Source organism: Lithobates pipiens, unplaced genomic scaffold, assembly GCF_037356315.1.
Source record: "Lithobates pipiens isolate NorthernLeopardFrog02 unplaced genomic scaffold, aLitPip1_a1.2 Scaffold_27, whole genome shotgun sequence".
NCBI lineage: Eukaryota > Metazoa > Chordata > Amphibia > Anura > Ranidae > Lithobates > Lithobates pipiens.
The window spans coordinates 155462069-155481656 of NW_027507788.1; the positions used below are offsets into that span (position 1 = coordinate 155462069).

Here is a 19588-nt window from a genome sequence, read left to right on the forward strand (position 1 = left end):
ACTGATTCACACCTATGCATTTTTAGTGCTTTGTGCATTTTGCAGATTTGCACTACAGAACGTGTTCCATATGAAACCATGTTAAATGGACTGTAGTGCAAATCTGCAAAATGCAAAAAGCACTAAAAATGCATAGGTGTGAATCTAGTTTTAGAGCAGTCAATGGAGTGAGTGTATATTGCTCAGGGACAGGTCCGCGTTTATTTCCCTGATTGGTCGATGTGTGTGAGACTCCTCCCCTCCATACACCTACGGGGTTCGGTCATACTGAGGTTCCGCACTAGCTGCACAGGACGCCGTCTCCTAGCAACCCGCCGGGTTCACGTGACCGCCCAGCCTCCCCCTCACCTCCTTGTCCGGGGATCGGGTCACGTGACAGAGAGCCACGCCCACTGATCGCTGAACTCGGGGAGCAGAGATGGAGCTGCCTGCTGTCAGCCTGAAGGTACCCGGATGGGAAATGGGGGTCCCATGTAAGGGGGGGAGGGGGCCGGTACTGGGGGGTGTACAGAGCTCAGGGAAAGTTTCTATAAAGTTTAGAAGTCGGTGGGAGCGCCGAGTACACAGAGGAGGAACTAAACCGAGGAAGAGGAAGGACGGCGGCTGAGAGGATTGGGGGTGTAATATAATATATAATAGTTTATACACTGTTATGTATATTCTACAGCATTGCTTGTAAGATATAGGGGCCTCAAATGTGGCCCCTGACATCACTAAAGGGCCACACAGAATGTTCAATATATGGGATGCTGGAGAGGACTTTATTATATTTTTTTGCGCATTTTTATGCATGATTTTAGTATTTTTATACAGTGCTTTTGAGTTTTGCCCCCCCCCCCCTTTTTTTTTTTTTACATTTTTAGCGTTTCCATTTATTATTATTATAAAATATATATATATATATATATATATATATATATATATATATATATATATATAATTTTTTTTTTTTTTTTTTTTTTTTTTTTGGGGTAAAGGGTTAGAGTTAGTACTAGGAGTTGGGGTTATTTGTTTTTTTGTTAGGCTGTGGCTACTGCTACTACTCCTAAAAAAATAATAATAATAATTAATGAATACTATGTAATAATAACACATAAAAATGATGATGATGATGATAATAAAAAATCACCCTAACACAAAATAAATCGATCATTTAAATATTATTTACTTTTTGTTAGGGTGTTGCTACTACTCATAAAAAAATAAATGAATGGATACTATGTAATAATTAATAACCCATAACCCTTAAACATGATGATGATAATAATAACAAAACTGCCCTAACACAAAATTAAATCATTTACATTTTTTTTTTTTTTTTTTTTTTAAGGGTGTTACTACTGCTACTTCTCATAAAAAAAAAAAATTACTGAATACTTTGTAATAATAAATGAATAGCCAATAATCCTTAAAAAAATAATAATAATATAAATAACCGCCCTAACACAAAATAAATACATTCATTTAATATTTATTTTTGTTCAGGTTTGGGTGTTTATTGTTGTTGTTGTTGTTATTATTACTAATTTTATTATATAATTTTAAGGTTAGATGTTTATTATTTATTCATGTATTATTAAAATGGAGCTCCAGCAGCTACAAATGCTGTATAAATACTGTAGCTGCTGAGGGCACTTACCTGTCCAGGGATCCTGCAGTTAGTACATATTTCATGCTCCTTTTTAACCTGAAAAAAAAGTGAGTTGTTTGACACATTTCCTGTAATAAATCTATAAATCTTTTGAAAGTCAGTTTTCTCCCCTTTGTTTGGGGAGGGGGTTGGGTAATCAGTGTTACATTGTGCTGAACTTCCTGGTCTATTTCTGATAACTTTGCTGGGAGATGATGTCTGTCCTCACCATGCCATACATGAACAGTATAAAGAAATCACTTGGGTGACCAGTCCTCTCCCCCGGGGATAACACTCATATATGAAAGGTTCATTGAGGTGTATGGAAGGAGAATGGTGGTCGGGTTGGTGTTCAGGATCTCCTGTGGGCAGACAGTCAGCTGGAGGTATTGCTTTCTGCACGTATTTGTTTATATCATCTGTCCTGGGCGCTGTGCCTTCATGGGAGCGTGCCAGGAGCCGGCTGACTATCCGTCACTCTTTCTAGATTAGGGTTGTTTTAAAAACATTGGATTGTTCAGAGAGATAATCTGTAATAATAAACTTTTCTAAATGTAAAAGTGTCAAAACGCTTTTAATGGTCGATTACTAGTTGTCAGGTTCCAGTGTTCAGACGAATGCCCTGTACACACGGTCGGAAATTCAGATGGAAAAGGTCCGATCGGATTATATTGTAGGAAAATCCGATCGTGTGTGGGTTCTTTCGGACTTTTTCCGTCGGAAATTCAGACGGAAATAATTTGATAGCTGGATCTAAAATTCTCCTACAAAAAAAATCCGCTCTGACTTTTTCCAATCGTTTGTAGAGAATTCCGACAGACAAAGTGCCACGCATGCTCAGATCAAATTACGAGACCAAAGCTGTTGGCTACTTGCCTCTATGTAGTCATGTCGTACACAATGAACGTCGCCACGTTCTGAACGATCAGATTTTCCAACAACTTTGTCCGACCGTGTGTATGCAACACCAGTTTCGGACAAAATCCCTTGGAAAAAAATCAGACGGATTTTGTGGTTGGAATGTACGACCGTGTGTACAGGGCATTACTGTGTAAGAGGAGCTGAGCTGCTGAGTCACTACTGGGAAGGGGAGCAGAGGGAGCTGATCTGCTGAATTACTGTTGGATGATCGAGCTGAGCTGCTAAACCACTGCTGGAAACATAAGCAGGGAGAGCTGAACTCCTGAGTCTCTGCTTGTAGGAAGGTGCATGGGGGAGAGCTAAGCTGCTGGGTCACTGGTGGGAGGGGGAGCAGTGGAGCAACTGAGCTTCTGTGTTATTGCTGGGGGGGGGAGCTAGGCTACTGAGTCACTTCTTGGATGGGGCGCTAGACCACAAAACCATTTTATCCAAAATGATGATAACATTTTGGATGGATTAAGGCTTCAATGCAAGAATCCAGGTGGATAAAGTAAAAAAAATAAATAAAAGTAAAAATTATTCCTGAGTGACTCACCTCAGTAATACCTCTCTGCTACTAGATGTCACAAGTATTCTGGGTTTGAATGAGTGCCAACAGCATTTAGTCCTCTTCCTTTAAGCCTAGCCTATAGGTTATATGGACTCCTATCTATCTATCTATCTATCTATCTATCTATCTATCTATCTATCTATCTATCTATATATATATATATATTCAGTGCTCCTACAAAGCAGCTCCACTGTCATTGCCTTCCCTTCCTCTCCTGTTGCCCAATCAGAGAACACTTTTTGTATTCTGTGAACTTCTGCAGCACAGTGGCTATGTGGTTAGCTCTTCTGCCTAGCATCACTAGTGTACTCTAGTTTCCTCCACACACCAAAGACATGCTGGTAGGTTAATTGGCTTCTGTCTAAACTGGCACCTAGTATGTGTATGTATAAATGTGAGTGTTGCATGACTGAGTAATTGTCATTCAAAGTGTGAGAGCACCGAAAGCTGAAAATTGGTCTGGGCAGAATGGTGTTTAAGTGCCCAGTAAGCAAGTGGTTAAAGTAATTTTATCAAAAAAAATTGCATTAGAAAGATCGCAAATACAGTGTGACATAAAATATTGCAACAACCACCATTTTATTCTCTAGGGTCTCTACATATATATATATGTGTGTGTGTGTTTGGGGGTTCTAAGTAATTTTCTAGCAAAAAAAAAAAATGATTTTAACTTGAAACCAACAACTGTCAGAAAACGGTTTAGTGTTTAAGTGGTTAATCTTTTTCACTTACACACAAAGTCTATTCCATTGACTAATTGTTACAATATTTATACTTAAGTTCAACTGATAGAGAATGTTTTGATTCTTGGCAGACTGCCCAGTTTTTCTCTTCCTTTCTTTTGAGGGCTTTGGCTTCAGAAGAGCAGAGAGAATTCTTTGCATAGAAAGAATCAGGAAACACTTTACGATTCTTAATTAATTGTGCAGTTCTAATACACACTATATTACCAAAGGTATTGGGACACCTGCCTTTACACACACTTAAACTTTAAAGAGGAAGTAAACCCTTTCAAACCACTTTGACCTACAGGTAAGCCTAGATTAAGGCTTACCTGTAGGTCCAAGCAATATCTCCTAAACCTATATGGTTTAGGAGATATTTGCCCGAAAATGGGCACCGCTGTCTACGGCGCATGCGCCGTAGACAGCGGCGCGCAGGCGCACTAAATGCGGCAAGTCCAAGAATGAATTTGCCTAATTTGTCGACTCCCGTGCGCATGCGCGGGAGTGACGTCATCGCGGCTTCGCCGAATGGCAGCGGCGGAGCTGCGAGACGCGACTCCCGTGCGCATGCGCGGGAGTGACGTCATCGCGGCTTCGCCAATGTGATTCGTCGGAGCTGCGAGACGCCACCAGCAAGATGGATGCGGCGGACTACAGGGGACAGCGGCGACTTCGCTGGCTCCTGTGTCAGGTAAGTGACACATAATGAGCTACTATGAGATGCATAGTAGTCCATTATGCTTTACCTTTGCAGGGAAAAAAAGAGGAAGTAAACCCATCAGGGTTTACTTCCTCTTTAATGGTCCTAGTCCGTGGGGATCAATATTGAGTTGTCCCACCCTTTGCAGCTATAACAGCTTCAGCTCTTCTGGGAAGGCTGCCCACAAGGTTTAGGAGTGTGTCTATGGGAATGTTTGACCATTCTTCCCAGGGTGGATAAAAATCAATGATTAACCACTTCAACCCCGGAAGATTTGGCTGCTCAATGACCAGGCCATTTTTTTTGATACGGCTCTGCATCGCTTTAACTGAAAATTATGCAGTCATGCGGCGCTGTACCCAAAGTTGACGTCCTTCTTTTTTTTTCTTACAAATATCTTTCTTTTGGTGGTATTTGATCACCTCTGCGGTTTTTATTTTTTGCGCTATAAACAAAAGAACAATTTTGAAAAAATACACAATATCTTTTACTTTTTGCTCTAATAAATAGCTACCTTTTTCCTCATCAGAGATCAGCCTCATCAGCTTAGGCTGATACATATTCTTCTACATATTTTTGGTAAAAAAAAATCGCAATAAGCGTATATTGATTGGTTTGTACAAATGTTATATCGTCTACAAAATAGGGATAGATTTATGTCATTTTTATTATTATTATTATTATTATTATTATTATTATTATTATTATTGATTTTATTTTTTTACTAGTAATGGCGGTGATCAGAAATTTTTATTGGGACTACGATATTGCGGCGGACACATCGGACACTTTTGACACATTTTTGGGACCAGTCACAATTTTATAGCGATCAGTGCTAAAAAAAATGCACTGATTACTGTGTAAATGTCACCGGCATTGAAGGGATTAATACTAGGGGGGCGATCAAGGGGTTAATTTGTGTCCCTTCAGCGTGTGTTCTAACTGTGGGGGGATGGGACTGACTAGGAGAATACAGAGATCGATGTTCATACATAGTATGAACACACAATCTGTCTTCTCTGCCCTGAGAGAATCAAAATCTGTGTGTTTACACACACAGATCCCGGTTCTCGCTCTGTCAGCGATACCAGGCACTTACACCCCCTTCCTGCCCAAGCCAATTTTTAGCTTTCAGCGATGACGCATTTTGAATGACCATTGCGCGGTCATGCTACACTGAACCCAAACACATTTTTCATAATTTTGTTTCCACAAATAGAGCTTTCTTTTGGTGGTATTTGATCACTGTTTGGGGTTTTTATTTTTTGCGCAATAAATAAAAAGGCCAACAATTTAGAATAATTTTTTTTTTTTTTTTTTGTTTGTTTGTTACACTTTTTTGTAAATAAGTATGTTCTCTCTTCAATGACGGGCACTGATGAGGCTGCACTGACGGGCATTGATAAGATGGCACTGATGAGGTTGCACCAATGAGGTGGCACTGATAAGCACTGAAGGCTGCACTGATGGGTACTTATGGGTGGAACTGATAGATGGTCACTGATAGCACGGATGGGCACTAATAGGTGGCACTGCTGGGCATTACTGATCTGGCAGGCATTCATAATGGGCACCATTTGTTGGCACTGGCATATATTGGGCACACTGTGGCATCCCTGGTGGCCATTGGGGACATACCTGGCTATCCACGTGTTGGGGGCTTCCCTGATGCCTCCACCCCAAACTCACTCATTCATGGGGTTGTTTCTCAGGGGGGTGGCTTGGCCCCTTAGTTCCAGTGAAGGGAACACTTAAGGCATCAGCACACCAAGACATTTTGGGCAATTTCATGCTCCCAACTTTGTGGGAAGTTTGGGGATGGTCCCTTCCTGTTCCAACATTCCAGCATGACTGCACACCAGTGCACAAAGCAAGGTCCATAAAGACATGGATGAGCTAGATATTTGTAAATTTCTTCCAGATCTGTGCAGTAATCCGGTGTGTACAAGAGCTTCCTGTAATAAAGACCGGTCACTGCTGCTCTCCCTACTTGTGCAGGGTTACTGGTTTTGTCTCCGCTCCCTCCTGTAGTTTTATGTAGGCAGCCTGTAGTGGGTGGAGCCAGCTTGGCCCATCCCACAGAGTTTCTTCCTGCACATTGTATGTACAGCATGCAGATGATGGCACCACTACTTTTAAAAGGTAATATCTAGGTTTGCAAAAGCCTTTGGTGCCCATACAGTGGATTTTTATAATTTGTGACTATAGAGGAATATATTTAAATGAGAGTTTTTGTGCTTGGGGTTCAGCTTTGAATTCTGGTTCAGACAATAACTTTGTATCTCCTCTTTCCTCAGGCAATCGTCTACGTGCATTGGTTGCTGACAATGTTGTAAGTATACATTCATATAAAGCTTTTGCTAGACTGTAAGGCTGCATTCACACTTCAGTGTTTTGAATCGTGGGCAGATTTGGCACGACTCTGCCCACAATTTCAAAGCACCGATGTGGGAATAACAAATCATGGGACTCACATTTGAGATGCCATTCACCTGAATGACACCTAAAATCTCAACGCGGGCCTGCCACGATTGTTGCGTGATAAGTTGCACAAGACTGTCAGATTTCTCCTATTCAACTTTAAGTGAAGTTGTCGGGAAACATGGTGGGCAAATATTGCCAAGTCAAGGTGTGCCATGCTGATAGACTCATACCCAAAAATACAGAGTGCTGTAATAAAATTGAATCAAAGTATTCGTTTAAGAGTGTGCACACTTATGCAACCATATTGTTTTATTTTATTTTCACTTCCCTCCACTTAAAAGATTTCAGTTTGTTCAATTTATTTCTTTTTCTTTTCTATAAGAAGTGACCTACACATTGCACTCCTCCCCTATGGGGATTTTTTTTTTGTAGTGTGTTTTATTGTAAATGTAACTTGCTGAGCACAGTCATTTCTCTGTACCTGAGCCAAAACCAACTGAAGCTGACATTTTAATCTGCCTATATTTTTCACCCCCTTGTTCCCCTTCTCCATCAACATACTAATGCAGACTTTAAATAAAACCTTTCCCATTTCATTTACATACCTTAATTTAGACCCAGTGAGGTCATCACTGCATCTCTGTGCTTCCCTCTGCAATGCAGGCAGATCACGGCTAGTGGGAGCGGCTGACAGGATATTGTGATTCCTGAAAACATCACCGCACCCTGCCTTGGTACGCCTCTCAAGAAAGAGCCTTCAGTCCTGATGCAAGCAGTGGGTTGGCTTCTGGGAGGAGTTGCACAAACATTTTTTTGCCTTAATGGGTGGATTTCAGTCTGGAGGCACAGACGCTCCTAGCATAACTGTATTTGTATGCAGACCACAGTAAGCATGGCCTTACCAATTTAGGCTGCCGCTTTGGGTAGGGGGAAGCGCTAAGGTTAGAGTGTCCATACAGGAAACCCCATCCTCATTGCATGTTCAGCCCTGAGTATGTTTAGCACCTGGCCCCACAGTGTCATTGGTTGTTATGGCATAGGTGACCACCTGTATCCTAGAAGCGAATGCCTCCCTTCAGCCAGGCTGCCAGCACCCTAGCAGCCAATGACCGCCAGCATCCTAGAAACTTTATGGTAATGGGGGAGGTAATGGCATAACATTCTGGAACATGACACATCCATTCATTGACAAAGAATTCTTGTATCTTGCAGTGCCTGCACCTTCATATGGCTGCCAAATGCCTATTACCTGTCTAATCTGACCGTCTTGGCTGTGGGCATCTGGGCAATTATCCAGCGGGACTCCGTTGACGCTATTTTTATGGTAAGGATGCTGGCTTCAGCTCTTCAGTAGTTCATGGTTGAAGAAAGGCAGTTGAGTTGGTATTGGGTGCAGAGGCTTTGGTAAGGCCGGGTTGGCCCTCTATTCTGGGGACCCGAAGTTTAAGATAAATGAGTAAAAAGGAGAGTGCCAAACCAAAGAGTCCAAGTGACACAATTTTCTGAAAGATGATGTTACGCTGAGTGAATAGATACCAAACATGTCATGCTTTACAATTGCGCATGCCTTTTCAACGGCGACAAACAACCTCAATTTTACTTGGCTGACACCTCACTCCAATTAGCTCTTGGAGATCTCATTAGTCTAGGGGTTCACATACTTTCTCCACCTACACTGTGAATGTTTACATGGTGTGTTCAATAAAAACATGGTAACATTTAATTCTCTGTGTGTTATTAGTTTAAACAGAGTGTGATTGTCTATTGTTGTGACTTAGATGAAGATCAGATCACATTTTATGACCAATTTGTGCAGAAATCCATATCATTCCAAAAGGGTTCACATATATATGTTTGCATATTTCTCACACTTAAATGATTCAGATAAACGGACGACTTACCATAATTGATGGAACCGTGAATTCTGAGCTCTACCAGAAAATCCTAAAGGAGAATGTCTATCCATCAGTTTGTGACCTCCAGCTCAAGTACACTTGGGTTATGCAGCAGGAATATGATCCAAAACACAACAGCAAGCCTACCTCCAAATTGTTCAAACAAAGCAAAATTTAGGTTTTGGAGTGGCCTAGTCAAAGCCCAGGCTTAAATCCAATTGAGATGCTGTATCATGACCTTACACAGGTCGTTCATGCTGAAAAACTCTCCAATGTGGCTGAATTAAAACAATTCTGCAAAGAAGAGAGGGACAAAATTGCTCCACAGAGACTCATTGCCAGTTATCGCAAACGCTTGATTGCAGTTATTGCCGCCAAGGATGGCACAACCAGTTATTAGGTTTAGGGGGCAATCACTTTTTTACTTAAAGCCAGGCAGGTTTAGACAGCTTTTTTGCCTTAATAAATGAAACCATCATTTAAAAACTGCTTTTTGTATTTACTCGGGTTATCTTTTATGTAATAATAAAATTAGTTTGATGATCTGAGTCATTTAAGTGTGACAAATATGCAAAAAAATAAATCGGAAAGGGAGCAAGCATTGTGTGTGTGTATATGTATGTATATATATATATATATATATATATATATATATATATATATATATATATATATATAGTGTGTGTGTGTATGTATATGTGTATATATATTTCACCAAAGAAATGCAGCAGTATACAGTTTGGCCTAAATTTATGAAAAAATATTGTTTATTTTCAAAAGTCTAAAACGAAAATGGAAAAAAAAAAACCCACAGCGATGATTATAGAACACCAAAAGGAAAGCTCTATTTGTGTGAACAAAAAATGTTAATAAAATTTCAAGTAAAAATTTAATTTGGGTACAGTGTTGCATGACAAGTGCGAACAGCGCTGAAAGCTGAAAATTGGCCTGGGCAAGATGGGGGTGAAAGTGCCTGGTATTGAAGCTGGCCACAAATTCGAAGAATTTTGCTTGAAAATTTTAGTTTTAAGAATGTTTGTTTTATTTTTCCAATCATTAGTGGGGTCGTATTGAAAAAAATCTATTTCGGCCACATTGACAAACAAATTTATAACAGTGAATGTGGTATTTGAAAAATTCCATTTACTCAAAAATCGAATGTTTAAAATTAAATTTAAGTTAAAAATCAATGAATGTACTGATGAGAAATTTCCTATGAAAGTTCATTTGAAAATCTACTAGTGTAGGGCCAGCTTTAGATCTTTGGTCTGGCACACTCAATAGATTTTTTGCACATGGATCTTTATCTTAAGGTCAGAGTAAAAGATAGATTTTTAGTATCGGTCCATCCAATACTGGTATTGGTGGGGTTTTTTTTTTTTCATTACATTGTCTGTAGGGTAAGGTGAATGAAAAGTCTACCAAATAAACTGTGATGGACCTCTTTATAATGCTAGTGGTTGGGGGCGATGCTGGGAAAGCAGATCTCGAGATTCTGGGAGGGAGTTGGTGATCAAAGTGTATTATTATCTTTGGAAGGTTTGACCCTTTAAGGGGATTAACATGAGCATTGCTAATTGGCTGACTTTTATTTGCAGTTTCTGGCTGGTCTGATCACTACAGTGGTATTGGACATTTTACTCCTCGCTCTGTACTACGCAGGCACCGAACAAGCAACCGAGCAGTTGGTCACCAGGGACTTGTTCCGATTTAGTGGTGGAATGGCCATATTAAATCTATTGTTGAAGCCATTGTCGTGTTTCTTCACATATCACATGTATGTGGAGCGTGGAGGAGAGTGCAGTTTAAGCATAGGTATGGATGACCCTGCACTGCTGGAGGTCTAACTCTCTTCTCTTGAAACACTCTGCTCTCCTGGAGGACTCTACTCTTCCTCCCTCCTCCCTCTATCTAACAATCCTCTCCTGAAATATTCTGCTCTGCTGGAGGACTCTGCTCCTTCCTCTATCTACTTCTGCTCTCCTGGAGGACTTTACTCTTCCTCCCTCTAACAACCCTCTCCTGAAATATTCTGCTCTCCTGGAGGACTCTGCTCCTACCTCTAACTGTCCTCTCCTGAAATACTCTGCACTACTGGGGGGAAACTTCTCTCCTGAAATACTCTGCACTACTGGGGGGAAACTTCTCTCCTGAAATACTCTGCACTACTGGGGGGAAACTTCTCTCCTGAGATACTCTGCACTACGGGGGGACTCTTCTCTCCTGAAATACTCTGCACTACTGGGGGGACTCTTCTTTCCTGAAATACTCTGCACTACTGGGGGGGACTCTTCTCTCCTGAAATACTCTGCACTACTGGGGGGACTCTTCTTTCCTGAAATACTCTGCACTATGGGGGGACTCTTCTCTCCTGAAATACTCTGCACTACTGGGGGCACTCTTCTTTCCTGAAATACTCTGCACTACTAGGGGGGGGCTCTTCTTTCCTGAAATACTCTGCACTACTGGGGGTACTCTTCTTTCCTGAAATACTCTGCACTACTGGGGGGGGACTCTTCTTTCCTGAAATACTCTGCACTACTGGGGGGGGGGGCTCTTCTCTCCTGAAATACTCTGCGCTACTGGGGGGACTCTTCTTTCCTGAGATACTCTGCACTACGGGGGGACTCTTCTCTCCTGAAATACTCTCCACTACTGGGGGCACTCTTCTTTCCTGAAATACTCTGCACTACTGGGGGGGGGGGCTCTTCTTTCCTGAAATACTCTGCACTACGGGGGGACTCTTCTCTCCTGAAATACTCTGCACTACTGGGGGCACTCTTCTTTCCTGAAATACTCTGCACTACTGGGAGTACTCTTCTTTCCTGAAATACTCTGCACTACTGGGGGGGGGGGCTCTTCTTTCCTGAAATACTCTGCACTACTGGGGGGGGGGGCTCTTCTTTCCTGAAATACTCTGCACTACTGGGGGGGGCTCTTCTTTCCTGAAATACTCTGCACTACTGGGGGGACTCTTCTTTCCTGAAATACTCTGCACTACTGGGGGGACTCTTCTCTCCTGAAAAACTCTGCACTACTGGGGGGACTCTTCTCTCCTGAAATACTCTGCACTACTGGGGGGGGGGGCTCTTCTTTCCTGAAATACTCTGCACTACTGGGGGGACTCTTCTCTCCTGAAATACTCTGCACTACTGGGGGGGGGGGCTCTTCTTTCCTGAAATACTCTGCACTACTGGGGGGGGGGCTCTTCTTTCCTGAAATACTCTGCACTACTGGGGGGGGGGGGGCTCTTCTTTCCTGAAATACTCTGCACTACTGGGGGGACTCTTCTCTCCTGAAATACTCTGCACTACTGGGGGGACTCTTCTCTCCTGAAAAACTCTGCACTACTGGGGGGACTCTTCTCTCCTGAAATACTCTGCACTACTGGGGGGGGGGGGGCTCTTCTTTCCTGAAATACTCTGCACTGCTGGGGGGACTCTTCTCTCCTAAAATACTCTGCACTACTGGGGGGGGCTCTTCTTTCCTGAAATACTCTGCACTACTGGGGGGGGGGGCTCTTCTTTCCTGAAATACTCTGCACTACTGGGGGGGGCTCTTCTTTCCTGAAATACTCTGCACTGCTGGGGGGACTCTTCTCTCCTGAAATACTCTGCACTACCGGGGGGGGGCTCTTCTTTCCTGAAATACTCTGCACTACTGGGGGGGGGGCTCTTCTTTCCTGAAATACTCTGCACTACTGGGGGGGGCTCTTCTTTCCTGAAATACTCTGCACTACTGGGGGGGGCTCTTCTTTCCTGAAATACTCTGCACTACTGGGGGGGGCTCTTCTTTCCTGAAATACTCTGCACTACTGGGGGGGCTCTTCTTTCCTGAAATACTCTGCACTACTGGGGGGGGCTCTTCTTTCCTGAAATACTCTGCACTGCTGGGGGGACTCTTCTCTCCTGAAATACTCTGCACTGCTGGAGGAAGCCTTCCATTGTCTTCCATCTTGCCTTCCTTTCTCTGCACACATCTTCCCTCCCCTCTCGGCTCTTCATTTGTTATGTGTTATCATGCACTGATTTTGCTGTTATGACTTTTGTTTAAACTGCTTCCATGTGTTCTTTATCATTGCGGAGGGTTGAGTTTGACCATGGGATACACTGAGTGCAGTTGATAAGACTATAGTTAAGTCACTCTGGCCTACTGAAAGGGGCTGTGTGGGGTTCTTTGTCAGTCTGTCATCACTTCCTACAAGGCTGACTGACCTCTGTTTACTGTGCGCTGAAATATTCATGTCTGCTGCTACAGCACAGAACACGATTTCTCAATCCCTGTCCTCTGATCTGCTGCTTGTAATTACACCCTCTGAACAAACAGATTTTATTAAATTTGTAGAGTACATGTCAGAACAGTGGTACAATCTCAGCAGTGATTATCATGGCAGTTTACAGCGGTAGACCAAGAAGAGTATTTAGAGAGAAAAGTCAAATCTGGGCTAAGCAGCATAGATAACATATCAGATTACAACATACATTCAGGTAGTATCCCTGTCAAGCCAGAATTGCATTCAGAGAGTAAGTTCCGTGTATTACACATATCATCACGGGCGGGATACCATCGTCTATACCAAACACAGCTCATCCCCAGCTAACTTAAAAGGGCAGACAGATTCCCCGGCCCTCCCTACCACCTTCCTACTTAGAGATTCTTATAATGTCTTCAGCTTAGTGACTAAGGAAGTGGTCTCTCTTTGGTCCAGGGGCTCCATATCGTATCAATTTTTTTGGGACAGTTTCTTCCTAGGTACGTCAATTTATAGAGCGGTAAGGCCGCATCAATCAGGGCTCTCCATTGAGAAACCGTTGGGGGACTAGGGTCCTGCCATTTAATTAGGATAGCTTTCCTAGCATAGAAGGCTGAGTAGAATACAAATAGTTTTTTAGCCTGCGATGCTGAGAGCGTATCTACAATTCCCAATAAAAGGGGTAGCGGATCACAGGGGACATCAAATTGGCCTATAGAGCTGATCTCCAATGCCACCCCCCTCCAGAAGGTCTGTAAGTACACACAGGACCATGTAATATGGAAGAAACTACCAGAGGCCAAGCCGCATTTAGGGCTCATATCATTTCTGTTAGGGTAAATTCTGGCCAAATGTTCCGGGGAGTAGTAAGCTTGGTGAATAAACCTAAGATGGGTGTATCTGTCTCTAGAGGATATCATGAGAGGTAGATATTGTTGGACACCCTCCTCCCAATCCCCCTCCTCTAATTCTGGTATATCCCGCTGCCATCTGGAGAACAGACGGGAGACAACAGAGGTATCAATAGTGTTTAAAACAGCATATAGGGTCAACAACATTTTCTTTTCATTCGAGAGGGCCAGAATGGTCTCCACAGGGGTCACCTCCAGAGTGATAGCACGTGTAAACTGCGCTTGATAGGCATGCCAGAGCTGGATGTACCTAAAAAAAAAAAAAAAAAACATGGAGTTAGGCAGCTCGTGTCTACGTTTCAGTTCATCAAATGGAAGCAACCCCTGTGAGTAGGAGACATCCGCCAAAGTTGTGATACCACTCTGGGCCCACAACATCGGGTCCGGAATAGTTCAAAAGTGGGGCAGCCGCGGGTTCCCCCACAGAGGAGTATCAGGGGACCAGCTGTGCGGTTTCCCTATCCTGGCCCTAACTGCATCCCAGACCTTCAGTGTGGTCCGCATTGAGGGAGTAACCGCGGGATTGGACCTAGGGCCTCTGTGGACCAAATTCCGGAGTTTGGAATAAGAGCCCAGGAGTGCCGCCTTAAGGGTAGCCGCAGGGTTTGCCGGTTCTACCGACAACCACCACCGCACCGTTACCAGGACTGCTCCCCAATAGTATGTAACAAAGCGCGGTAAAGCTAAACCCCCTAAAGAGAGCGGAAGCTGAAGCGTGCTCTGTGCTATTTTCGGGGTGCCGCCGTTCCAGATAAAGGAAATAATCAAACTATTTAACTTCCGAAAGAAAGCCTGGGGAATATGCACTGGGGTTTGACTAAACAAATAGCTGAACTTGGGCAGGACCGTCATCTTGATCAAGTTAACTCTGCCCACTGGCGAAAGAGGCAAAGTCCTCCAACCTGAGCACTGTCGCGTCAGTGAGGACAAAACCGGATCAAGATTAAGAGGTATGAATCGGGTCAGGTCTCTGTGGATTATCACCCCCAAATATTTAAACTGGGTGACCAGCTGAAGTGGGGCGTTTCCCGGGAGCCCAGCATCCAAGGGGTGAAGGGCAAACAGGACAGACTTGTCCCAGTTTACTCGGACACCTGAGTACCTGCCAAAGTTGTCGATAAGGGAGAGGGCCTCCTCCAGTAACGTGGACACCTCCCGGAGGTACAAAAGGTTGTCATCGGCATAAAGGGAAATTTTCTCCACAGGGCTCAAGGGGATGCCACGGATCACCGAAGAAGATCTGATCAACAAGGCCATTGGCTCTATAGCTAGTGCAAAAAGCGCCGGAGAGAGCGGGCATCCCTGTTGAGTACCCCTGTGGAGGGGGAAAGGGGGAGAAATGATCGATCCAGTGCGCAATCGTGCCCTAGGGGCACCGTAGATAGCCTTCACCCAGGAAACAAATCTGGGGCCAAAGTGGAGTAGGACCCCCCAAAGATACTCCCACTCGACAGAGTCGAATGCTTTTTCAGCATCCAGGGAGGCCACTGCATCTGCCGGGGGCAAGTGGGCATCAGATCCCAGAACTGTGTATAACCTCCGGAGATTTATAGCCGTACCTTTGCCCGGCATAAAACCAGTCTGGTCCTCGTGAACCAGGGTAAGGATTACCTCATTTAATCTCCGCGCCAAGATTTTAGTAAGCACCTTGGCGTCGGCATTAAGTAAGGATATGGGTCGATAGGAGGAACACAGCTCCGGGTCCTTACCCGGCTTGGGTATAACCACTATGATCGCCTCGGCCATTGACACCGGTAGGGCCTCCCCCCGAAGAGATTGGACTATCATATAGTGCAGCCTGGGGACCAACTCGTCCCCATACTGCCTATAAAATTCTGGAGGAATCCCATCGAGGCCCAGAGTTTTCCCCGCCTGGAGTTCCCCCAGCGCCCGCCGAACCTCCTCCTCCGCTATGGGGGCCTCCAAAGAGTCCCGGGCCTCAGGAGAGAGAGTAGGGAACTGGATACGGTTCAGGAACTGGTCAAGGTCAGCACTGGAGTAGTCCACCCGAGAGCTATAGAGATCGCTATAGTAGGAAGCGAACCGGGAATTTATGAGTGAGGAGTCCACCAGCACCGTGCCATTCGAGCCCAGAATACGGGCAATAGAGGTGATAGGCTGTTGCTCTCCAGCCAACCAGGCCAGCAGGCAGCCGGTCTCCCCCCCCCCCCCCCCCTGCTCAAAAATGCGGTGCGTCTGAGCCAGTTGTTGCTTTTTTGCCCCCGATACCCTAAGATTCCCAAATCCTTAAAGTGTAGGTAAACCTCCAAATGTTTTGTGTTCTTCATACTGAAATGAATTGCTTTTATTGTGTGCTCAACATTTATTTCATTACTATATTCCTGGATAGTAAATACTTAGTTAACCTCATCATTTCCCTCTACTTTCTTATTCAGAGTGGCAATGCAATTTCGGCCGATCCTCCATCAGCATCAGCACTGCACCTGCTCCAGTTCTCTCCTGGGAGGAAGCAGTTCTTTGCTTCGAACCTGGGCGTTCTATGAAAAAACAATCCTGACATCCTTTCAGAAGGGCATTTCCTCCCTGTTGGCAACTGGGTGTTGCAGACATTAGCTGTGCAATCTGTTCCAGAAGCTGTCTGAGGGGGACATGCAAGGAAAATAAAAAAAACTGAATTTTAGCATGCACATGATTGGATGATAAAATTGGCAGAGCTTCCACTCATTTCAGATCTTCTCCTTAGAGCAGTGCATTTGTAGACCCCCAAGATTAGTAGTCCTGCGAGACTTTCCAGTTTATGATCCACTAAATGATCAAAGGAATTTTGCAGTGTACAGGTCTATTATAAACTGACACTGATTGCCCAGATCACCATCCCCTGCTTGAGTCTGTGCACTTCTTGGAGTCCTCTGTAACTCCTTTAAGTTCTTTGTATTGACCAGAGAGAAATTTTCTGCAACTATTTCTGAGTTTATGGGAAAAAATTCATCCATGTTCGCTTACTCAGAACAAGTCCGGAGCACGCTCCCATGGCCTTTCCTCCTCCACAATTCAGTGCTAGAACTGACTCAATTGGAGTATTTAGGCCTTAATCTGGATACTGCTCTGTTCAAGGGGTTTCTTCTACAGGAAAAACTTTCAATCTGCCATCCATCCCTCTACATTTGCATGAGAGTTTTGGGGCTTGATGGTCACTTCCTTCAAGGCAGTTTTGTATGCCCAATTTCACTCCAGATAGTTGCAACTCAACATTCTGGATGAGTTGGACAAGAAGGCACATTCTCTGAATCTTCTGTTGAATATGCCTGAAGCCCAAGACCAGGTTGGCCCAATGATTCTGTTGGAAAATGCCATGACTGTTTACAACAACCAACGATATTGCAGCGCCTCCAAATATAGAATATTACAAGTTTAGAGCATGTGCTATCAACACACCATTCATAATGTGCAAAAAGCATCCACAATATAAAAAAATAATAATAAAAAATTAAATCGGCATGAATAAAGTGCAATGCAAAAGACACAATCGCGCATGTTGCTGCTTTCCTCTGGCAGCTTTAATGTTGATGAGTGCATTTTTGCTCTGTTGCTCGTGCATGTTGGAAATTATTTCCTTTAGATGGTGAAAGATACTTTCTTTGCAGTGATATTTAGCACATATATTTTGGACTCTCTTTTTTTTTTTTTTTTTTTTCCATTGGACTTTTGTTTGTGCTGATTTTTTTTTTATTATCACTTTTGAATATTGTGGATGCTTTTTGCACATCATGAATGCTGGGTTGATAGCACATACTTTAAGCTTGTAATCTATATTTGTAGGCCCTGCATTATTTTCTTTGTTGGTTTGTTTGGGTACTGTATATTTATCGCAAGCTGCTTATTTCTTTTCTTCGGCAATGACCTCGGTTTATGTTTTCATTACAACAACCAGTAGAGAGGAACCAGAAGTCTTGCCGGGCAAAGAGAAGTTGACTGGATTCTGGCTTGGGCAGAGTTCCACATTCCAGTCCTCTCTGCCGTGCACATTAAAGGCTTGGGATGTTGTCAAGCAGGTTTCCTCAGCCAAAAATATCTAGACTTGAAAATAGTCTCTACAGTGTCTCACAAAAGTGAGTACACCCCTCACATTTTTGTAAATATTTTATTATATCTTTTCATGTGAAAACACTGAAAAAATTACACTTTGCTACAATGTAAAGTAGTGAGTGTACAGCTTGTATAGCAGTGTACATTTTCTGTCCCCTCAAAATAACTCAACTCAGCCATTAATGTCTAAACTTCTGGCAATAAAAGTGAGTACAACCCTAAGTAAAAATGTCCAAATTGGGCCCAAAGTGTCAATATTTTGTGTGGCCACCATTATTTTCCAGCACTGCCTTAACCCTCTTGGGCATGGAGTTCACTGGCGCTTCACAGGTTGCCACTGGGTTCCTCTTCCACTCCTCCATGAGGACATCACAGAGCTGGTGGCTGTTAGAGACCTTGCTCTTCTCCACCTTCCGTTTGAAGATGCCCCGCAGATGCTCAATAGGGTTTAGGTTTGGATCCATGCTTGGCCAGTCCATCACCTTTATCCTCAGCTTCTTTAGCAAGGCAGTGGTCATCTTTGATGTGTGTTATCATGTTTGAATACTGCCCTGCGGCCCAGTCTCCAAAGAGAGGGGATCATGCTTTGCTTTAGTATATCACAATACATGTTGGCATTCATGGTTCCCTCAATGAACTGTAGCACCCCAGTGCTGGCAGCACTTGTGCAGCTCCAGACCTTAACACTCCCACCACCATGCTTTACTGTAGGCAGGACATACTTGTCTTTGTCCTCCTCACCTGGTTGCAGCCACACACGCTTGACACCATCTGAACCAAATAAGTTTATCTTGGTCCCATCGGACCACAGGGCATGTTTCCAGTAATCCATGTCCTTAGTCTGCTTGTCTTCAGCAAACTGTTTGCAGACTTTCTTGTGCATCATCTTTAGAAGAGGCTTCCTTCTGGGACAACAGCCATGCAGACCAATTTGATGCAGTGTGCGGCGTATGGTCTGAGCACTGACAGGCTGACTCCCCCCCCCCCCCCCCCCCCCACCCCTTCAACCTTAACAGCAATGCTGGCAGCACTCATACATCTATTTCCCAAAGACAACCTCTGGATATGACGCTGAGCATGTGCACTCAACTTCTTTGGTCAACCATGGTGAGGCCTGTTCTCAGTGGAACCTGTCTTGTTAAACCGCTGTATGGTCTTTAGTCCTTAGTCTGCTGTCTTCAGAAAACTTTTTGAAGCATTTCTGCATCATCTTTAGAATAGGCTTCCTTCTGGAACCACAGCCATGCAGACCAATTTGATACAGTGTGCGGCATATGGTCTGAGCACTGACAGGCTGACCCCCCACCCCCCCACCCCTTCGAACTCTGCAGCAATGCTGGCAGCACTCATACGTCTATTTCCCAAAGTCAACCTCTGGATATGACGCTGAGCACGTGCACTCCACTTCTTTGGTTGACCATGGTGAGGCCTGTTCGGAGTGGAAACCGCTGTATGGTCTTGGCCACCGTGCTGAAGCTCAGTTTCAGGGTCTTGACAATCTTCTTATAGCCTAGGCCATCTTTATGCAGAGCA

The 19588-nt window shown here is 43.8% G+C and overlaps 1 protein-coding gene across 2 annotated transcripts in view; it reads left to right on the top strand.

Moving 5' to 3' along the window:
* The first annotated feature begins 295 nt into the window (after nt 1–295).
* Nucleotides 296–19588, top strand: part of AGTRAP (angiotensin II receptor associated protein) — a 35658-nt gene continuing 16365 nt past the window's right edge. Inside the window, exons 1-4 of one of the 2 annotated variants that reach the window (XM_077457722.1) lie at nt 311–445; nt 6824–6858; nt 8163–8274; nt 10444–10660. In XM_077457722.1, the coding sequence (XP_077313848.1) occupies nt 419–445; nt 6824–6858; nt 8163–8274; nt 10444–10660 (391 nt within the window). In that variant the 5' untranslated portion in view covers nt 311–418. Of the gene's footprint in view, nt 446–6823; nt 6859–8162; nt 8275–10443; nt 10661–19588 lie in introns of both variants that reach the window. The other variant, XM_077457723.1, reaches the window with a different exon arrangement.